General features: G+C 44.2%; 1 protein-coding gene across 3 annotated transcripts in view; it reads left to right on the top strand.

The window, feature by feature from the left end:
- COL22A1 (collagen type XXII alpha 1 chain) overlaps positions 1 to 19,792 on the top strand; it is a 262,270-nt gene that overhangs the window by 123,557 nt on the left and 118,921 nt on the right. For all 3 annotated transcript variants that reach the window (XM_075085891.1, XM_075085889.1, XM_075085890.1), the window contains one exon: positions 18,948 to 19,001. In XM_075085891.1, coding sequence (XP_074941992.1) covers positions 18,948 to 19,001 — 54 coding nt within the window. The remainder of the gene's footprint in view (positions 1 to 18,947; positions 19,002 to 19,792) is intronic.

The following is a 19,792-nucleotide window of genomic DNA, read 5'->3' as shown; positions in this document are numbered from 1 at the left end:
CTCATTTATTCTTTCTGTGATTATGATATATAGATTGTATATAGTGGTAATGCATCATATGAAATTACAATCTAAATGAGGGTTGCTCATGGCAGGAAATATTATTGAGCCAAGCTACAGACATGGGGGCTATAAAGCACACATTTCTGCATCCATCTTCCTGCAGCCCTCCCACTGACAGCCACTATTTAGCCTTTGAGACTCAGGATTCAGCCTTTGGAAACCAGCTCATGTGTTTGGCAGGTGGTGAGAGTCAGCAGTCTGATGGGAAACACGATGTTTACAATATAAGTTGTGCTGCAGTTGAAGCAAGTTCTTGTTTCCTTGTGTTTTGATGTCTGCAGAAAAGTGTCAGAAAACATCACTCTGTATTATTGTTATGCCTAGAAAAATAGGTCTGCAAGTCTGGATTGCAGAGGGAAAAATAAAAAACGCACAGTATGTGCAGAACTTCTTTGACTGGGAGAGCCAAACAACATTGACTGGCCTGAATGAATGTGCAGGCACAGAGATCCCTGAGTTTATGGCTAGCTTGTTTTGTTTATTTGGTCCTCATGCCAGCTGAGGCAGCTTGTCCTCATCTGCGGAGGAAGCGTATTTGGTATCTGGTGTGTTTGTGCTCCATGTCTGCCCAGTGGCTGAGTGTCAATGCTGTTGCTGATGGCAAGCAAAGATGTATCAGCTGTACATTGCTGTCTTGATTAAAAGATGGGGATATAGAATCATAGAACATCTCAAGTTGGAAGGAACCCATAAGGATCATTGAGTCCAATTCCCTGTTCCTTGCAGGACTACCTAAAACTAAAACATACATCTAACAGCATCGTCCAGATCCCCCTTGAACTCTGACAGTCTTGGTGCTGTGACCACTTCCCTGGGGAGCCTGTTTCGGTGACTGACCACCATCTCAGTGAAGAACCTTTTCCTAATGTCCAGTCTGAACATTCCCTGATGCAGCTTCATTCCATTTCCTCATGTCCTGTTGCTGGTCACCAGAGAGAGGAGATCAGCACCTCCCCCTCCCCTGTCCCCCTTGAGGAAGTTGTAGAATGCAATGAGGTCACCACTGAGCCTCCTTTTCTCCAAGATGAACAAGCCAAGTGACCTCAGCCACTCCTCAGTCCTCATAAGTCTTGCCCTCAGGGCCTTTCACCATCTTGGTCGCCCTCCTCTGGGCACACTCTAACAGTTTGATGTCCTTCTTACATTGAGGTGACCAAAACCGCACACAGTACTCGAGGCGGGGATGCAGCAGTGCGGTGCAGAGCGGGACAGTCACCTCCCTCGACCGGCTACCTACGCTGTGCTTGATGCACCCCAGGACATGGTTGGCCCTTTTGGCTGCCAGGGCACACTGTTGACTCATTCAAGTTTCCACCAACCCAAACCCCCAGATCTCTTTCTGCAGGTCTGCTCTCCAGCTTCTCATCCCCCAGGTTTTACGCGTAAGCAGGATTACACCATCCTGGGTGGGGGATCCTGTACTTGCTCTTGTTGAACTCCGAATGGCTGGTGATTGCCCAGCTCTCTAGTCTATCCAGATCTCTTTGTAAGGCCTCTCTAGCCCCAAGGGAGTCCACAGCTCCTCATAATTTAGTATAATCGGCAAACTTAGCTAACATACATTCGATTCTTGCATCCAGATCATTTATAAAAGCATTGAAGAACACTCACTCTAACATTGAGCCCTGGGGAACCCCACTGATGACTGGCTGCCAGCCTGATGTAACCCCATTTATTATAAATCTTTGAGCCTGACCCATCAGCCAACTGCTCACCTAAGGTATTATAGACTTGTCTAGCTGTGTGGTGGAGGCTTTGTCCAGAAGGATACTGTGAGCGAAAGTATTTAAGGCTTTACTAAAATCCAAAACCAACCACACCTATGGGTTTCTCTTGGTGAAATAGATAGGTGATCTTGTCATAAAAGGAAATTAAAGTGGTTAAGCAGGGGTTTCCCTTTGTGAACCTGTGCTGGCTATGACCAATGACCATGTTGTCTCTCAAGTGTTTTCCAATAACTCCCAGAATAACCTTCTCCATAATTTTACCAGGCACTGCAGTGAGACTGACAGGCCTGTTATTACCAGGATCTTCCTTCTTACCCTTCTTGAAAATAGGGACAACGTTTTCCAGCTTCTAGTCAACTGGGAACTCTCCAGACTCCCAAGACTGTTGAAAAATAATGGAGAGAGGTCCCACAATAACATCAGCCAACTCTTTCAGTACCCTGGGATGACTCCCATCAAGCCCAATAGACTTATGCACATTCAGCTGGAGCAGCAAGTCTCAAACAAGTCAGCTGGGAGTTTATCATCCCCCCAGTTATGATCTTCCAACACAGGGCTCTGGGGGTTCCAGGGCCCATCATCAGTGTTGAAGACAGAAGTGAAGAAGGCATTAAATGTCTCTGCTTTGTCTATGTCCTTCTTTATGAGGTGACCGACCCCATGAATCAATGGACCAATGTTATCTCTGATCCTCCTTTTGCTGTTAATGTATTTTAAAAAGCCCTTTTTGTTGCCCTTCACAGTGCTGGCCAGTTTGAACGCTAATTTGGCTTTGGCTGCACAAATTTTCTCCCTGCAGTGGCGAGCAGCATCTCTGTAGTCCTCCCATGTTGCCTGTCCTTACTTCCACTGTTTGTACACTTTTCCACCTAAGTTCTAGAAGATCTCTGTTCAGCCAAGCCAGCTTTCTGCCCTGCTTGCTTGACTTCCAACACTTTGGAATTGCCAGCTCCTGCGCTCTTAGGAGATGGCTCTTAGAAAGTGACCAGCATTCATGGACCAGCATTCATGAATCTCCTGGATTTCCAGGAGACCTAGCTAACTAGCTGCTTCAGCAGCCTGAAGACTGCTCTCCCTGAACCATCGTCTTCGTTACTGTTTGGTTCCACTTGGAGAGCCTCCTACCTATTATGCAAGGGCACCTGGGAATGTCACGGAGGAGACACGCCTGCTGTGCCGGGTGGGATCTTGTCGCCATTGCCCCCCCATCCTTTGAGTCCCTGTGCTCAGCCAGGGGCAGAGGGGATGGGGGATCCTCCCTAACATGCATCCTCTCTGCCTGCCGGGCCTGTGCCAGGGAAGGCAGGGTGCGGTTCCAGCAGTCCGTCTCTCTCCTGCTCTCCCTGACACCCCTCGGCCTACTCGCGTCCTCCCGGAGCTCTGTCGGCAGTGAGGAGCTCCCCTACCCGGGCGCAGCTCCCCCAGGGTGTGCTGGCTGCTGCCGCCCGGTACCGGCACACGGGCAGGGCACACCCTGCAGCCGGACACCTGGGCGGCAGCGTGTTCCCCCCGGGAGCTCCGTCTGGGGAGCTGCATCAGTCGTGGTGGGTGCAGAGCCTGGAGAGGCTGTGGCCTTCGGCCGGGTGGGTGCCATTGCTCCTTGGTCAAGACGGCAGAGCTTCCATGCCCTTCCTGCACACCCTTCTGTGTGAACTGTTGCTGCTGGTCCCTAGGCGTTTTGTTTAGATGTGTGGGGGCTTGGCCACTGTTGCTCCTGGCTGCGCCCAGGTCTCCTCAGCTGCTGTGGCTGAGCTGCAGGCTCTTGGTGGGTCTCTTTGCTCCTCTCAGGTTCCCCCGGTTCAGGAAACCCCCACTGTGCATGACGCTAGAGTGCTCCACTGCTGGTCATGGAGCTGCTTGCCTCGGCAATGTGTTTGTGTGTATAATTTTTTCCAAACACAAAAGATCATCTTAGGGTCAGCCTTCAGGTGCAAAGGTGAGCCTTCAGCAGCAGAAATTGGTAGGACTGTAGGTGGGGGGATCGGCAATGCAGGTGGTGCGCGTGCAATGGATCACTATTGCATGTGGGAGCAGAGTGCCGCGTCTGTACCTTGGCATTAGAAGAAGTGTCTATGAGAGGAAAGTAGCCAGAACCACAGGGAGCTGGGATGCAAGTGCCAGCAATGCTAGTTACCATCTATACTCCTGAAACAAAGAGGAGAGCCTATGAAATGAAACCCTTCCCAGACAGAGAACACCTGGAAGGAGAGGATTCATATGGCTTCTTTCTATTTGCCTGCTGTGCTGCAATGGCTGCAGGAGTGTGAGTTTTTGTTTTTCACTCTGGCTGTGACAGCTTTATGTTTCCTTGAATTTTATGGGCATGGGCCAATGCTAGGAAACTGGATCAGAGATGCTGGACTTCAAACAGCTGCAGTCTGTGCAATCGTTGCTGTGCATGTGATATGGGCTCCTTTCTAAGCACAAGGCGCACAGCCTAAGTGTTGATAGAATAAAGTTATCTCACCTTTGAAAAGGCTGAGATGACAAGATTAAAATCATCCCTTTATTATAGTATTGCTCTTCAGCTGTGATAGTGCCAAACACGTGCCAGATCATGCTTTTGCCAAGTATTGTGTGTAGGGCAATTATGTGAGGTCTGACACATTTGTTGGAGGGCAAATCCTGTGTTTTTCCAGGAGGACAACAGAGACACTGACCTTGCATCTCCAGGCCATTACCTCAGTTACATCACTAAGTTAAAGCGAAAATGATGCTTGTATTAAAATACATAACATGCCAAGCACGTCATTAGTGGTAAACGAAAAGTTAATAGCAGCTGTAGCTAAAAATCTAATTCATGTCAACGTGAGGTCTTGTGTGACTTTTTGAAAACCAGAAAATTTACTGTGATGGCTCAAGCCCAACATGTTCTGCCAGGCCTAAATATTTTGGATTGGTAGGGGATGCTTATTACGTCCAGAAACATGCATGTGCAGACCAGGTAATTGTGCATAGATATTAAAAAGGAAAATAACACAATGTATGTACAGGTGCTTATGTAAACTGCTCTCAAGTGGGATTCCTGGTTAGGTGTGATCCAGCTGCCACTGCTCTGTATTGGGTCTTAAATTTACACTGTTGACTGTCTTCTTTCAGCCCTTGGAGTGATTAATCCCTGTGGCATTAGATATAGTCTGTTATATTTCTGCTCATAAATGTGTTCACCTTTACTGTGCGTTCATTCACTTGTTTGCACACCCTTATGTTATTGAACTGATTATTATACATGGGCAGATATCCAATTCTATAACACAATCACCATGAAAAGCAATGTTTGTCTTTATTCCGTAGGTTATTCAAATGGCAATTTGCTATACCATAAAGCCTGGTCCTGCAAGAGTTATAAAACAAATCTTCAAACCTCTGTTGATCCAAGAGGAGTAGGTACATGAGAGGAGTGAGGGCAGAAGGAAGCAGAAAGTAGAATGGGTTGGACTAGATGACCTCTGAAGGTCCCTTCCAACCTAAACCATTCTATGATTCTATGATTTTTGAGGATGACTCAAGCAAGCAGGGTTTTGGTGATTCTTGATCAAAGTCAGGGCAATCATATATCAGAAGGGACATTCTGTAGAATATGAGGTCTGCATTCCCGAGGCACAACCATTCACAACGTGAGCCAGCCTGCTCTTCTAATGCCTCTATACAAAGTTTAACTTAGAGGCTTTCAAAAACTTATGCCCTTGTCTTGCAAAGTACAGGGTATTATGCAATGGTGCAGAGCCACCCTTCCAGCATCCTAGAGGCCAATGGTAGTGAGAAGGTCCTGCAGGTGGGAAGGTCCTTGGAAAATCGATGGCTTTGGAGAGGATATAACGAAAATCTGTCAAACTTTGAGTGGTATGTGGAGATATCAGTAGGAAATGACTTTTCACTGTTTCTTCTGTTGCAAAAGTTAGGGGGAAACAAATGAAACTAGCTGATGGCAAGTTTAAAATGAATAAAATGAAGTTGCTTTTCATAGAGTAGGTATCAGAGATCCTCTTTACAGTCTGCTCTGGAGGTTTAAAATTTGTGTGTTTAAAAAAGTGTGTATGGGTTAATTAAAGAGAAACATCTGTAAACATCCAGTCTGTACAAAGACATTATCTCTGCCTCAGGACATCAGCACTGTGATCAGTGATAGCAGGACTGTAGGCTGGCGAGGTCTCCCATAAGGCCACTTCCACAGATGGGGTAGGAGCTAGCTAGACCTTTGGCCTGACTGCTGGCAGATATTCTTAGACTTTTGTACAACTCTTGAATATTCCTAACACCCTTATCGCCCAGAAGGGGACAGAAGTTCCCATAGTCCACTCAGGGCCTGGGCCAACACTGTCTTTTACTGTTGGAGAAAAGTAGGAAACACAAGAAAGGTGTCATGAAACAATTGGGTCAAGTGATCACTAGTGTGATTTTCCACAGGAAACGACTCTGTTGGAGGAGAAAACTCTAACCAGGAGCACACACCTTCTGCAGAGGTGCTGGATGAAGGTTTCATTATAGCCTACACCGGGACTTCCCTCATTCCAAGAGTATCTGAGCTTTCCCTTTATGCTTTATCTGTTTCCCTTCATGCTAATAATCACATATGCAGCAGAGAATATAAGAAACAACCTTAGTAGATTAAGTCTATATTCTCCTAACAATGTTTTTTTTTCATGGTAATGACTCGCTCTGATAAAAATGCAGAAGGATTATTATAGGATTTCTAATGAGAACAAAACCTCTGAAGTGACTTGGCTTATTAGAGATGCAGTGACTGCAAGACCAAGCATAGAAAAGAAAAGCAGGCAGATAGTTAAGGCTCTGGGCTGGGCTGCAGGAGACCCAGGCTTAAAACTTGGCTTCAACAGATTTGCTGACCTTGGGCAAAGCAGCTAGTCTTTGTTCCTGTAAAATGAAGCTGGAGAACCTCTTTCCCTCCAGGCTTTGTGTATCTTGCCTGCTAGATCCTTCAAACAAAGGCTTTGCTTCCCCTTCCCTCACTTGTCTTTCAAATTGGAGTTATTGTCATTTTTAGGGCTTCTGGAAAAGCTGTGGAAATCTACCCTGTTAGATACAGTCTATCCACACAGAGCCCTGTGCTCTCTGTCTTTGCCCCAAGGCAGCTGAATATAAGAAAAGTCTGACCTGAAAGCCATTTAACTTTTTTACCCTAATGCTGTACTGTCAGCAGGGCTTACCGAATTAGCACGAGTGCAGTGCCTCTGGGTAGGGGCTGGCTAGCATCCAGTAACCTGGGGCACAAGAAAATGAGTGCCGTTCTGCCTGCAAAAGGTGCCGCAGACATAGCTGGAGTCTGACATTGCATGCTGGTTTGATGGCAAAGGAGAGCTTTTGCTTGGGTATTTTTAAGGGATGCATTTTGGGACCAGAAGGGCTGTGTGTGTGACTTGGTTGCAGGTAAGGCTCAGGCTGGAAGTTGTATTTTAGACACACAGAGCTATAATAACATTTAAGAGTCAGGTCCCTGAGTGTCAGGGTGCAGCAAGGACCAGCTGTGCCGTAAGGGAGCTGGGAGCAATCCCATAACTGGCAGGGCAGGGACCTCACCAGCCTCATCAGCTTATCCCATAGAACCCCAGAAAGGGAGCAGGATGGGTTAGTGGTGGTAGCCAGGTTCAGCTGAGAGTCCAGATCACCAGACTGGTCTGTGGTTGATGAAGTAAGTCAAAGTCCAAGTCAGGAAAGTGATTCTGCAAGTCAGGGTCAAGGTTTCCAGGGTGTGTTGCCAGGCTGCTGCAGCGTAGCTCAAGCAAGGGCCAAAGGTGACAGCTTAAAACCAGCCTCAATACAAAGGAGGGGAGGAACCATCAGAACTTCTAGAAGCAGGATTTGCTCTCTGAGCACTTACATGATGTGGAGCCTGAGCTTGCACAAACCAAGAATTAGTCCTTATTCCTGCAACTTCCAAATAACACTAATTATCTCCCCAAGAGATGATGTGTGTGTCCTTTTCACTGCTGAAACATTGAGCCTGGTGCAGGGAAGGTGCTCCAGTGACGTTACAGGCCTTGTTTGGGCTGCTGTGGTCTTCAGACATCATCACTAAGTCCCAAAACTCTTAAATACCATCTACTTTACCCAGGTCTGGTGAGCTGAAGGGTGACTCCGAGAGCCTAAGGTAGCAGCAGGCAGCAGGAGCCTTTGCACATCAGCATCCAGGTGGGCAGGCAGTGCTCCTTCAGTGAGCATGTCTTGGCAGTAACAAGATGAGGGAACATCTCCCAGTTTAGAGATACTATTGAGTTTAAAATTTGAAAACAAAACAAACCCCCAACTGCCCAGTAGTTGTTGTTCCTTGGAGACAGTGGCTGTAGAAACATTGCCTGTTCGGGGTTTGGTTCTTACTGCTCAGATCTTCTTACTTTATTGCAGAATAAAAAATAATGTGAGCATAGCTCAAACTGACCAGGTAATGAAAAGTGAAAGTGCAATATCTGCAGGTTTTCTTATTATTATTTTTTGTGCTGGGAATCATCTCTCTTGGGAACCAGACTTAGCTACTGACTTCATCTGGTTAAGGTCACTCAGCACTTAACGTCTCAGTCCAGCACTTAAGCATCTGTATTAACACCTCATCTACTTTATAAGGCTGTCATGCAGCTCCTCGAGTTGGTAGTATCTGTGATTTCTTTCTGAATCTTCTGATTAAAAGGTGAGGTATATTAATGTTACTATCTGCCTTACTACTCTGAGTATGTTCTGAATCCTCTTGTGTATGCAGGCAATTTCAGTCTGCACGCTGAGTATTTTTGGGTCCTCTTAACTGTAGTTAAAGTACATTCTGCACAGCTAAATAACCGTGGTTTGATAGAGTTCTTTTTCTTAACAATAATTAGAGGGTTTTAGATAAATTCTGTGGTTTTCTGTGACCCAGAATAACAGCTGCAGATTGTAATAAACAACTAGAAGCCAGATCACATACTAATTGTGCATCGTGACAGCTTAATTCTCAGCGGTGCGAGAATACTAGTAACTTGGGGTTTTTTCCTTATGTAAACTTAGAAAACATTTCTTTCTTTCCAGCATTGGCCCGTGGCTGGCAGGTGCATTGCTGGTATATAATGACATCTACTGGCAAACAGAAGTTTGCAAAGTCTCCAGCACTTGCTTCTTTAGAGGATTTCTCTGCCAAGATCCCCTGGTAGTGTGGAAAGGCAGCATGTGAGAAAGATTTGCCAACTCTGTGCTTCTTCTGCTAGAAGGGCTGGGGATGGTGGGGGGGGGGGGTGGGGGAACCAGATTGCCTTGATTCTGTCATTGATAGCTGTTGTTCAAATGCGGGATGCTCCTGAGAGTGATACTGCAGTGGATAGGTACGGATTAGCCGCCTGTTAGGTGGAAAATAAAAAAGCTTCCCTAACAGTCTGGAGCATAAACTCTGAAGTGGATCTTTTGGCCTAATGAATCACAGAGAGCTGAAGCATTGCATGAAACAAGTTGCCATCACCATTCTATCAAAGGCATCTTAAGTGTTCCCTGCCCCTCTTCCTGCTACGCCTTTTCACATCTATCTAGTTAAGCAGCCATATTTTCCCCTTTCCACTGCTCAAAGCTGTTGCCAGGCTGAGTTTCCTTGTTCACCACTGAGAAGGTGCAGGTGCCTTGTTCATGGGCTCTCTGAAGGCGCAGGAGAGGGCAAGCGAGACCATGGCAGCACCATGTTTCATGCTGTTCTTTAGTTGCCCAGGTACAACCCTAGACATCTTTAATTTCTCCTTTTGGGTCTCTCACCCATTTTCTTAAGCACTACATAGAGATCTCTATGCCTCCCAAAGCCCACAAGGCCTGCTGTCTCTGGCTTTGACAGAAGGATGGTGATTTGTGTCTCAGACCCTGCTGCGTAATGAATGTGCACATAGGAGCAAATGCCAGCTGAGGAAAATGTGGGGTTTTTCATGGCAAACATTTATTTTCCTGGAGAAAAAGTGTGTGGACCATTAGTGCCTGTTATTTCAAGTGAATCTGATGCATTTGGTGCTGTGAGTGGGTTTGGGTCTCTGGAGACTCAGTTTGTATTTCTGGCTCTATATCATTGGCTCCATAGGAGATCTTGGCCCTAGCTTTTCCCCTTCTTGTACCTCAGTGTTCAAGTAAAATGGGAGGAACAATCATGACCTTAGTAATGCACTCTGAGATGAAAAAGACCTAGGGAGCAGCATCACTTTGTAAACAAATGTGTCTGCTTGGACAAAAATGATTTATAATTTTGGCAAAGGCTTGGCTGAGCCGTCTCAGGTGTTTGGCAGCCAATAGAGGCGTATCACTGCAAGTTATAAGTAAGCGGTGGTAAGACTTAAGGCAAGATGCTGTCTTCAGTTTGGGCCTGACATTTAAAGAGAGATGTGGAGAGCTGTTGCTCATTGCAGAAAGCAGTAAGGAGAATGATCAGTGATTTTGCAGATTTAACCAGCAGGGAGATTGAAAGGAATGGGCTTTGCAAGGAGGGGAAAAATCATGGACTAGATGATGTCGTTAATCTTGAGGAAAAGTTTTCTATGCATTCCAGTGAGATGCCAGAATAAACTCTAAGGGGTGAATGTGGAATATCACTAACAGCAGATGTTTTGGGGCAGATCAGCACTGGAGTTTGGAGTGCTCTGACACAGTACTCCTCTGTCCTAATGTGCTCTTCTCAGAGCTACTGAAAGTTGTGAGGGGTGTGTGGAGGTCTGAAGGAACTTCCCAGAAGGGGAGCAAAAGGAATTAACAGATTTTTCTCGCAAGGCTAGGTTATCAACCAGTAAGTAGCAAATCATCCCCCAGGCCAGAACTATTTTCTGTCTCCTATTATTAGGTGTAAGGACATAAATTAATCAATGTCATGATACATGACTGGGTTATTTTTCTACTTCAGTGAGCACTTGCCCTCTAGCACTTGGCAAGATCTTTGTCTGGTCCTGAGCAGTGGCAGATGTCAGCGAGGAGCATCAGCTTGTACTTTGAGACAAGGAAGATTTCGGAGCAGAGCTGTTATGTTTCTCACATTTCGGTGTCTGACAAATGTATCGTAATCGAGGACCCTCTTGCTCCAACCATGCAAACAAGAAAAGCTGAAATTTCAGGAACATCCTAGAGGTCTTTTCCGAACTTAATGATTCTATGATTCGAAGAACTACTAGTCCTGCTTCTGGGAATCCAACACATTGTAGTCCAGTTTATTTCTCACATTATTCCCCTGTGTAGTGGCACTGTGGTACCAATTCCAGTTATCTTCTACCTCCCATTCAGTGTGTTCAATAATGAATAGGCCTGCAAGCCATTTGACTGTTTCTTAATTTGAACCTTTCAGCAACTGATTGGGCAACTCTTCTAGCTGTTGAACGAAAGTATTGTAAAGACAACAGCTTCCCTTTGTACTCTCCTGTGCTCTCCCTGTTGCAGAGATACACGCTCTCTTCAAGTAAGTCTTGATTATAGATGAACCAGCAGTTCAATAGTTGTCAAAGGTGTCTGACCACCCCAGTCTTTCAGCAATTACTTATGTAGTGAGTGAAGGAGTGTTGTGGGGGGGATGCTGCTAACATGAAGATAATGAACCAGATCTTGGGCACCGATGACAGCTTTGAAGTCTTTAGGACGTTTCCAAGCCATTCTGAACTCTAAAGTGACCTTGATTAGGGTATAGCTGTTTACCACATGAGTAAGCTCTGATGCATCTTCTCTCCTGCAGGGCTAAGTTTATGGGTGACCAAGTGTGAAATTAAGTGCGATACAGCTGTTGTTTTACCTATTTTGATGCAAAGGTGGAGTATTAGGTTTCTTCAGAGAAAGATATCTGTTGGTATGCCTGAAATAATGACACACTTTGTCTCCCCAGAAGAAGAATTACTAGGATCATATGATGGGGGGTCAGAAGGACCCTTCTGATCTCACGGTAGGGTCCATGATGTTCATGATAAGGTTCAAGGGTTCAGAGGCCCTTGAAAGACAAGATCTCCTGAGTTTCTCCTGGGGAAGTACCTTTTGGGGACAAATAACTTCTATGCAATGTATTAAATAAAATCTTTGATATGTTTGCTGTACAAAAAATGCCTGTAACTATCATTAAACCATCTGTCTGCATACTGGGCTGAGTTTCTTGATAGACTAGCCAAATCTATGACTGCTACTGACCCCTGTGTATCATGTCCACATAATTTTTCTGTTTATTAAATCAGAATATAAATTAGAGTCCCACTAGAGAAGATTTTCTTAATTTCTTAGAATGAATTAAAGTGAACTCCAGGTTGAGATGAATGTCTTATTTCTTGTGGAAGCAGAAGATAATGCCAGTTTCGGTGTCAAATTTGCCAAGATACTAATAGGGTTTTAGCATCATTAGGCTAGTAGAATCCTGCATCTGTCCATGGGAAAATGGCAGTCATTTATGCTGCCTGTCTGGTCAGCAGCTTTTGAAAATGGAACTGGGTCACACATATCCAGCGCAGATCTGCCTCTCAGCTGATCTGCAGGCCATCCCTGGCTTTCAATGAAACCTGTGTCTTTCCCTCACTACTCTAAAAAAACACAAACACAAAATTGACACTATTTTTCAATAAAATATTTATTTTGTATGGCTGCTGAAGTCAAAATTGTGAAATCTTTCCTTTCAGCCTCTTCAAGTTGGTAGCTCCTCTATGGAAAACCTAGAAAACAAAGGTATTATATCCTTCCAGACCATGCGGTCTCTTGGAATTGTTCTCAGAGGTTTAACCTGAAAGCCACACTCAACTTGCGGCATCTCTTCTGTCTTCCTTCTTCACTTTTCTCACCAAAGAGTGGAAACAGTTCAGTGTGTAACCATAGATCAGCAGTAGGCCACTTACCCATGCTCTAGTTTATTCTGTGTGAACATCAGGTTGCCTAGTTAAATGCAGGCCAAAGAGCCAGGAGGGAGAAAGAATAAACTTTTGGTTAGGGCACTGACCTAGGACACAGGAAATCTGGAGTGAGTTTCTATCTTTGACCCTGACTCTGTGGCCTTCCATATGTCTTCTGCTCAGTTGTACCTCTGACTCATCACCTTCTTGAGAAAAAAGCAATATTAGGGTTGCTATAACTTCCTTCTCACTTCACAGGGGTGCTGTGAAGTTAATTAACAAAGGAGAGAGGGGTGTCTTAAAGGTGAAGTGGCAACACAGAACAGTTCAATTTTGCTTCTGTTTCCATTCTAACTTGCCCATTTTGTTCTGTTTCTCTTCAGCTCTTGTTATTTTGTCTCCTACCTTGGATACAGACCCCCCAGTTTGCACAGCTGTCAGTATGCTGAGTGTGTGATTCATGGGGTTCTGCTTGGCAGATTTTTGAAGGTCTCCCAATGACACCTTTATTGACATTTGTGACAGGTTTAGAATTTTTTATTTCTTTTTAAGATTAGAAAAGTGGTACTTCTGTGTTAGATGTAGACCAGTTTGGAAGAGAAAAAGAAAACGTATAGGCTTGACCTTAGAATGATTTATCTTCTGTCATCTGCTCTGTAAGCTGAAGGAAGAATCCAGTGATTTACTTGAATTGACAGGCAAATGAGAAACTAACCATGTATTTTGGACTCATTTTTTCCCATTATTTTCTTGTTTAGTTTGCCCTTGTTTCCATTAACATAGGCCACAACCCAGAGTTTGAAATAAAATATGTGATTATAGGCTACAGCTGTTCTCAAGTTGGAAGAAATATTTGTAAACTTGGCAGATGCTTGAGGAGCTGCAAGTGGAAGAAAGAAAAGCAGTTAAACTTGAGTAGATTGCTTAAAAACATCACTGAGGGATTATTCTTTTGTGTACTTTTGATGTCTCTCTAGGATCAGGCAATACCCAACTGTTCTATCCCTGTATTTTTCCATATACCTGTAGATCCCTTCCTCCTCCATTTTAAGTCTCTTTCTTTTCAGAGAAATTCTGCTATGAGGCTGGGTATGGCAAAATTCCTCTATTAATTGTTCCCAATCTGAGGAAACATATCATCTAGCAATTATGTTATCTGCTTTTTAATTTCATAGTTATCTCTATTCAGCCATCTGAGAATCTCCATGGGATGTAGATATAGTTTGGTCACAGACCATGTACCTAATGTTCAGGCTGTGGGTGAGTGAGGCTCAATATAACACAGGTGAGGTGAATCATTGGGTGGTATGCAACAAATTAAGCTATATGTGCATATAGTGAGCATGTAATGGAAGGTTTAAAAAAATCCCAATCCTCATGACCACAGAGGGATCACTAATCTAGAGTTGGCATGATCTGAGAAATCCATGTGACACTGGGGTACCAGGAAGACATCCTTGCTCAAATGTAGAAATCGGATAACTCTGCTCATGTACACAAGCTAATGAAGGAACCTATCTGAGTATATCTATACTTCCCCACCTCACCTCTGTATTTTTAATAGATGATATGGTTGAAGCCAGGGGGTATATCTTTATTCTTTGTCACCCCAGTACTCACTCTGCAGCAGCTGAGAGTTATCTGCGCTCTGAATTTCCTCCTGATGTAGCATTTTCTTTTGACAGTTGGGTCTGGACAAACCATATGCCCATGTAAGCCCTGCTTTGAGGCTCCACAAGAAGGACAGTAGTGCTTAGGCCTTGCTCTGTATCTGTTGTGGCTCTGAACACTTCTATTAAAAAGTATATACAAGCAAATTAAAAATTCTATCCTTTTTACTGATTTTTGCCTAAACTTTTTTAGTATGGCTCAGAAAACCTTTCTAATTTGCTTGCAGAATTTATATCAATTCTTTGAGGAATGAAAGATGGAGTTTTCAGGATGATTTGTCTCATGCTACATCCTCAGAGCTGGCAGTATTCAGCATTTTAGGAACTTCCTAAGCCAAGCTGCCTTATTTGTTAATACACTTCCTCACAGGTACCACTTCCTACACATTCAAGTTTTTGTCCACAACTATTGACCAAGGAAGCAACAAGTCACCCCACCTACAGCATAAAGCTACTCCAGAAAGTGTAGGCTAAGCCTAAGGGAAGCTGCCTTAGAACCTACACTCTGTTGCCCTCCTTAACAATAGTCTCTTCTACCTTTGCTGCTTCTTCCCAGTTCCCTGGAAGGCCTGATCCTTGTTACCTTGCTATTCTGGTCCAGATGTTTCTCCAGAAATGGACAGCCTTCAAAGTTCAGATATCCATAAGGTAGACGGGTGGCAGTAGAAATGCATGGCATAAACAGACACATGTGGTTTACATGCCACCACCAGAATCTCATTGTGTTGAAGCTGGGAACGCAGCCAGCCTGTGGGTATATAGTATTATTTTTATCCCTCTCAGTGGCACAACCAGGTTTGGCCTTTGTGCAAGGAATGCCATAAGCTTTTCTTCCCCAGGGCTTGATGCCAGCTGCCAAAGCCTACCCGTTTTCCCACTGTGGTGGTTGGAATCATCAGCCCAGCACCCTTGCAGACCATGTCTGCTTGGCAGCTATTTCTCTGGCCTGTGCTCTGAGCCTCTGATATTTCTTTATTATATTTACACATTGCTTGCAATTTAAACTGAGCTTTGGAGTGTAGCGACTGTAATTTAATATTTATTCATACAGTGCCCAGCAGAGTGACCCAAGCAGGGAACAAATGAGGCGTTGTTGTAATTCAAGTAAATAATCGTATAATAACTACTGAAAAGTGAAAAATGGCATTTGTAGAAATATGTAGCTACCTGTGTGCCATGTAAACTCTGTATAGTCACAGTCTGTTGCTATATGACTTTAGTATTTGCAGTTCGTGCATGCCCTTTCTTGCTCAGCCATATCTGCTTCCATATGACTGATTGCACTTCACAGCCGTACTGCAAGAAAAGTCCTCCGGTTGCTTTAGATCAGATGGCAGCTTGCCAAATCTAGGCTCTTTTGACAAATATTTCGTCAATGGTGAGCTAATGAACATGTTTATTCTCTTGTTAACTTCGGTGGAAATGTTCAGTTAAAGGCCACTGGCTGTGCAGCGCAGAGGATCAAACTAAACATGGGTGGTTGGCTTTCCAGTAGAGAAGAAAAGGGCACCATGCCCATGAGCCTGAAAAGGGGAAAGTACTCCGGAAAATCTGCTGCCTTCTTTTTAATTGCTGGAGCTGCAATGTTCCCAGCAAGAACTTCTCTTGAACAATGTTATTTCGGGTCCTTGCGATTTCTTCTTTGGGCAATTTTTGTCATCCTCTAATTGCAACTTTCCCTGGCTTTAGAAAACGGTTTCAAGGATAGATGCGCTGGCAGAGCCCCTCAGTCCACAAGTGCTGGAGAGCGAGGTGATCTCTTTCGCTAACCCAGCTGACCTAATTGGAGGCGTTGAGGGGAAGGAACCTTTTGGGTCCACCACCACTTTCCTAGGTCTTAGCAGCATGCTGAGCACAATGCTTGGGATTTACCTGATTAAAAATACATGGTGGACAAGTGAAAAGGAAGGGTGACCATTCTGCGGTGTAGCGCATGAAGTTGTTAAAAAAATAAAGAGTTGCTTAGTGAAGTAAATTGCTCTGGCAACAGGACTCTGTTCCAGTTAGCTGCATCCTCAGTGGGGGTTTTGGAAGCTGGCTGTGAGTTAAGGGTGCAAGCTGTTGGTTACTTTCCCATCCCGGCCTGTCACAACTACTTTGACACTATGCAAGCACAGCAGCATCAATGCTTTTCTGCTTCCTGCTTTCCTCCACTGCTCACTCCTGTAGGTTATGCAGTTTACTTCGTGAATGTGAGAGTTTTAACAGAAACAATGCAATCTCTCTTGTGTTTTTATTGAGGTTCAAACAGCTGCTGAACTTACCTGTAGCCTGACAGGTTTTTCTGCTTTCTGAGGAATATAAAGCAGCTGGCCAGGTTTAACGGGGAGTCAGCGAAAGGGGCAGAAAGAAGTAGGAGCCCTTTCCATTCTTTAGCCTGAAGGGTCTCAGTGGTGGTTCCCCAGGAGACGTTAAACCAATCAATCTCTTGAGACTATGCTGCTTCTGTGCAGTTTTCTTCTTGGGGAGGAACTGGTAAATCTGGTGGATACTCAAAGGTTTTCCCTGCAAGATGGTAAAACTCCCCAGCTTTATTTCCAGTAAAGGGTCAGCTCTGTGCTGGGCTGTCTGATGTATGGCAGTGCTGGTCTTTGCTGGATCACATACTCCTGAGAGCAGTGCAACCCTGAAGGCCCTCTCCTTTGCTTGGTGACCCTAGAGCTGGTCAGTGGGTGGCAGTTTGCATTGACCAACTGCCTCTGGCATGTATGGTCACCAAGTGGGAGAGAGTCTACAGTGATTTCCTGCAAATGCCCATGTAGCCTCTTGGCCATGAGGGCCAACAAATCTGCTCTGGGCTTCACACCTCTGTAAGCAGCTGCTTGAGATCTGTTAAGAGTCAAAAGGATAGAACCTCCGTTTTTGCAAAAGAAAAAGCCGCCTTCTTTTCCTGCGATGCTATTGGCTTAGGAGGCAAGTTACCATTTGCATCTGGGAAGAAGAGTAACCTTATTGTTCAAAGTTTTCAACACCAAATTGGATAAGCCCTGAATAACTTGGTCTGAATTCACTGTTGATGTTGCTTTGAGTGGGAGGTTGGACTTAGAATCATAGAATCATAGAAACCTTATGAGGTCCTGTCCAGCATGAATGGCTCTATGAGCACTGCGCATCAAACTTATTGACCGATGCTGCGATTCATTTGTTCGGCTGTGCCAAGGAGTCGCTACATCATGGAGAAAAAAAAGAAAAAAAAAAGTCAAGAGAAGCAGCTAATTAATTGTATTCCTTTACTTTGCACAGAAAAGAAACAAATCATTCTCCTACCTATGTTGCACAGTTTGCCATAGAACAACAGTTCCTTCAAGTTATATTGACCTCTTGGAGCAATGATTTCCTTAAGAATCACATTTGCTATTTGATGGGTTTTTTACCTCATTAGGGAGCCATTCAAATACAGCAGCTCTGATTTTTACCACTAGCTACATTGCAAATTCTAGACAGAGTGCTTCTTGAAGGTTCAGTTAGCAAGAAATGTGATTATAAAAGTATCTAATGGCTTTAATTTGCATATACAGCACAGCTACTTTCCAGATACTATCTTTTATTAACCTTTAAGTGCCAAATATACCAATTAATAAATAAGGCCAGTTTTGTCACTCTGTCTGACGTTGACTGGAACCTTTCCCTAGGAATACATCCAAGTCTGCTGGACTACTCATGCAGGGAAAAAATGTCACATATAAGACTGAGTGTGGCAGAATCTGGCCTGAATTTAAGTGCATATGTAGGTAGTTCTTATGTACACACAGACAACTTATGCATCAACTGCTTAGCCACTTCAATGCTCTTCAACGGTATACTTTTATGTTATTGGGTTTTTACAAAAGCAGATGGGGAAAAAGCTCTCGATCACTTTGTTCTGCTTTGTGGCATGTCATTTGCCAGCAGTGCTAAGTGGCTTTACATCCCACATATGGATGTCCACTGTTTCAGGCAGAAGAGACGCTGGTAAGAGTCTGTTAAAGGACTCGTGCCAACACCTCTTGTAAAATCCAGCAATGCTGGAACCTGGGTGCCGTTGGTTGGGGCATGAACATGCAGCACAGATGTAGGCAGGCTGCTGGATCATGGGCAAGCACCCCACAACAGCAGGCTTAATCCTGCTCCATTCACAGAGCTCTTGCTGAAACCTACTCACTCTTTGGTGAAATTAGCTGTTGACTACGAGAAGTGCCTTTTGATAAGGTCTAAGTGGAGTGGCTTCCAAGGTTACATTTTGGCCTAATGTGAGCAGATAAAAGGGGGAAAATTCCCACATTTGGGTTTTTAAAAAAAATTTCAATGCCATTGGAAATTTGCCATGGCAGTAAGATGGCCACGCTGAATTTCAGTCCTCGTGCTTTGAAATGTGACAACAGGAGAGTCTCAGTGAAATGTTTCTATGCTTGAAATACTTTTGTTTAGCAAGGATAGGTCTCTAATCTTGTCCTTGGAAAAGGACTGGTTCTGGATGGTATTTATAAAAAAGAGAGTAGGGAGCGATCAGCCAGAGGAAGGCACGAGAATGGAAAATTTAAAGTGAACCTGTTCAAATATGGGCAAATTACAGGTGACGGAGAACGGCACTGTTACAGCGAGGATGTGAAGTTGGCCTCAACTCTCAACAGAAGATAACGGTGCTGTCTAAAATACACAAATATACAACAGAATGGTATGGCATTTCATATAAGGTATTTCTTCCACTGGTGTTGTAGGGTGAAGAAGGGCCCCCCGGCTTTCCTGGACTTAAAGGGGACAAAGGAGAAAAAGTAAGTTCAAGTCTTTATTATTTATACTGCGAAAAGTTTAAGAGTTTATAAAGCTATTGTGGAAGGGTAAGGAAAACAGGCACTCTTATAAGTCTTTTGATTTACCTCTGTGTTTTCTTGTTTTATGTTAGCAAGGTGCTAAGAAAAGGACACTGTGGTGTTGTACTATTCTTCAGCAAAGTGCACCTTAAAATCTTAAAATCCATTGACTATACTCAGCCACATTTGACAAACGTGTAGATCTCAAGGGCATGAGCTTTGTTTAAACTTTGTGAAACTCTGGAACAGGAGAGAAGAGTGAAACAGAATAGAAGCTCAGTGCTAATGACTCCAGATACAGGAACACCAGTGTTCAACATTAGACATGGAAGGCCAAATGTTGTCGTGTCCTTTCTTGCACTGAACATAAATAAATTTTGGACTGAGGTGGCCTTTAGCTGCTTACTGTGTCATCATCTTAAAACAAACAAAAAAACCCATATCCTGCACCAAGCTTGCTCGGTCAACTAGCATTTGCTTTGGGCACATTTGTCAGGAATACCTTAAACATCATCTGCAGGAGGGAATTTAGGATCTTGCAAGGCAAGATCTGCCTCCAAGTAACACACAACAAACCTGCCCGCTACAATTACAACCCAGGGTGGCAGTTTGCAGTACACATGTCTGTTTCTCATATGAGCCTTTTTTTTTTAACAACACATTTAAAAAGAAAGTGCTGCAGTGTGTAGAACTAAAAACACCAAGCCAGTTCCTCACCATGTACATTGGTTTGCCTGTTGTGTGTCTATTGT

Source organism: Phalacrocorax aristotelis, chromosome 2, assembly GCF_949628215.1.
Source record: "Phalacrocorax aristotelis chromosome 2, bGulAri2.1, whole genome shotgun sequence".
Lineage (NCBI taxonomy): Eukaryota > Metazoa > Chordata > Aves > Suliformes > Phalacrocoracidae > Phalacrocorax > Phalacrocorax aristotelis.
The sequence above is the reverse complement of the archived record's forward strand: the minus strand, read 5'-3'. Positions and strand labels throughout refer to the sequence as shown.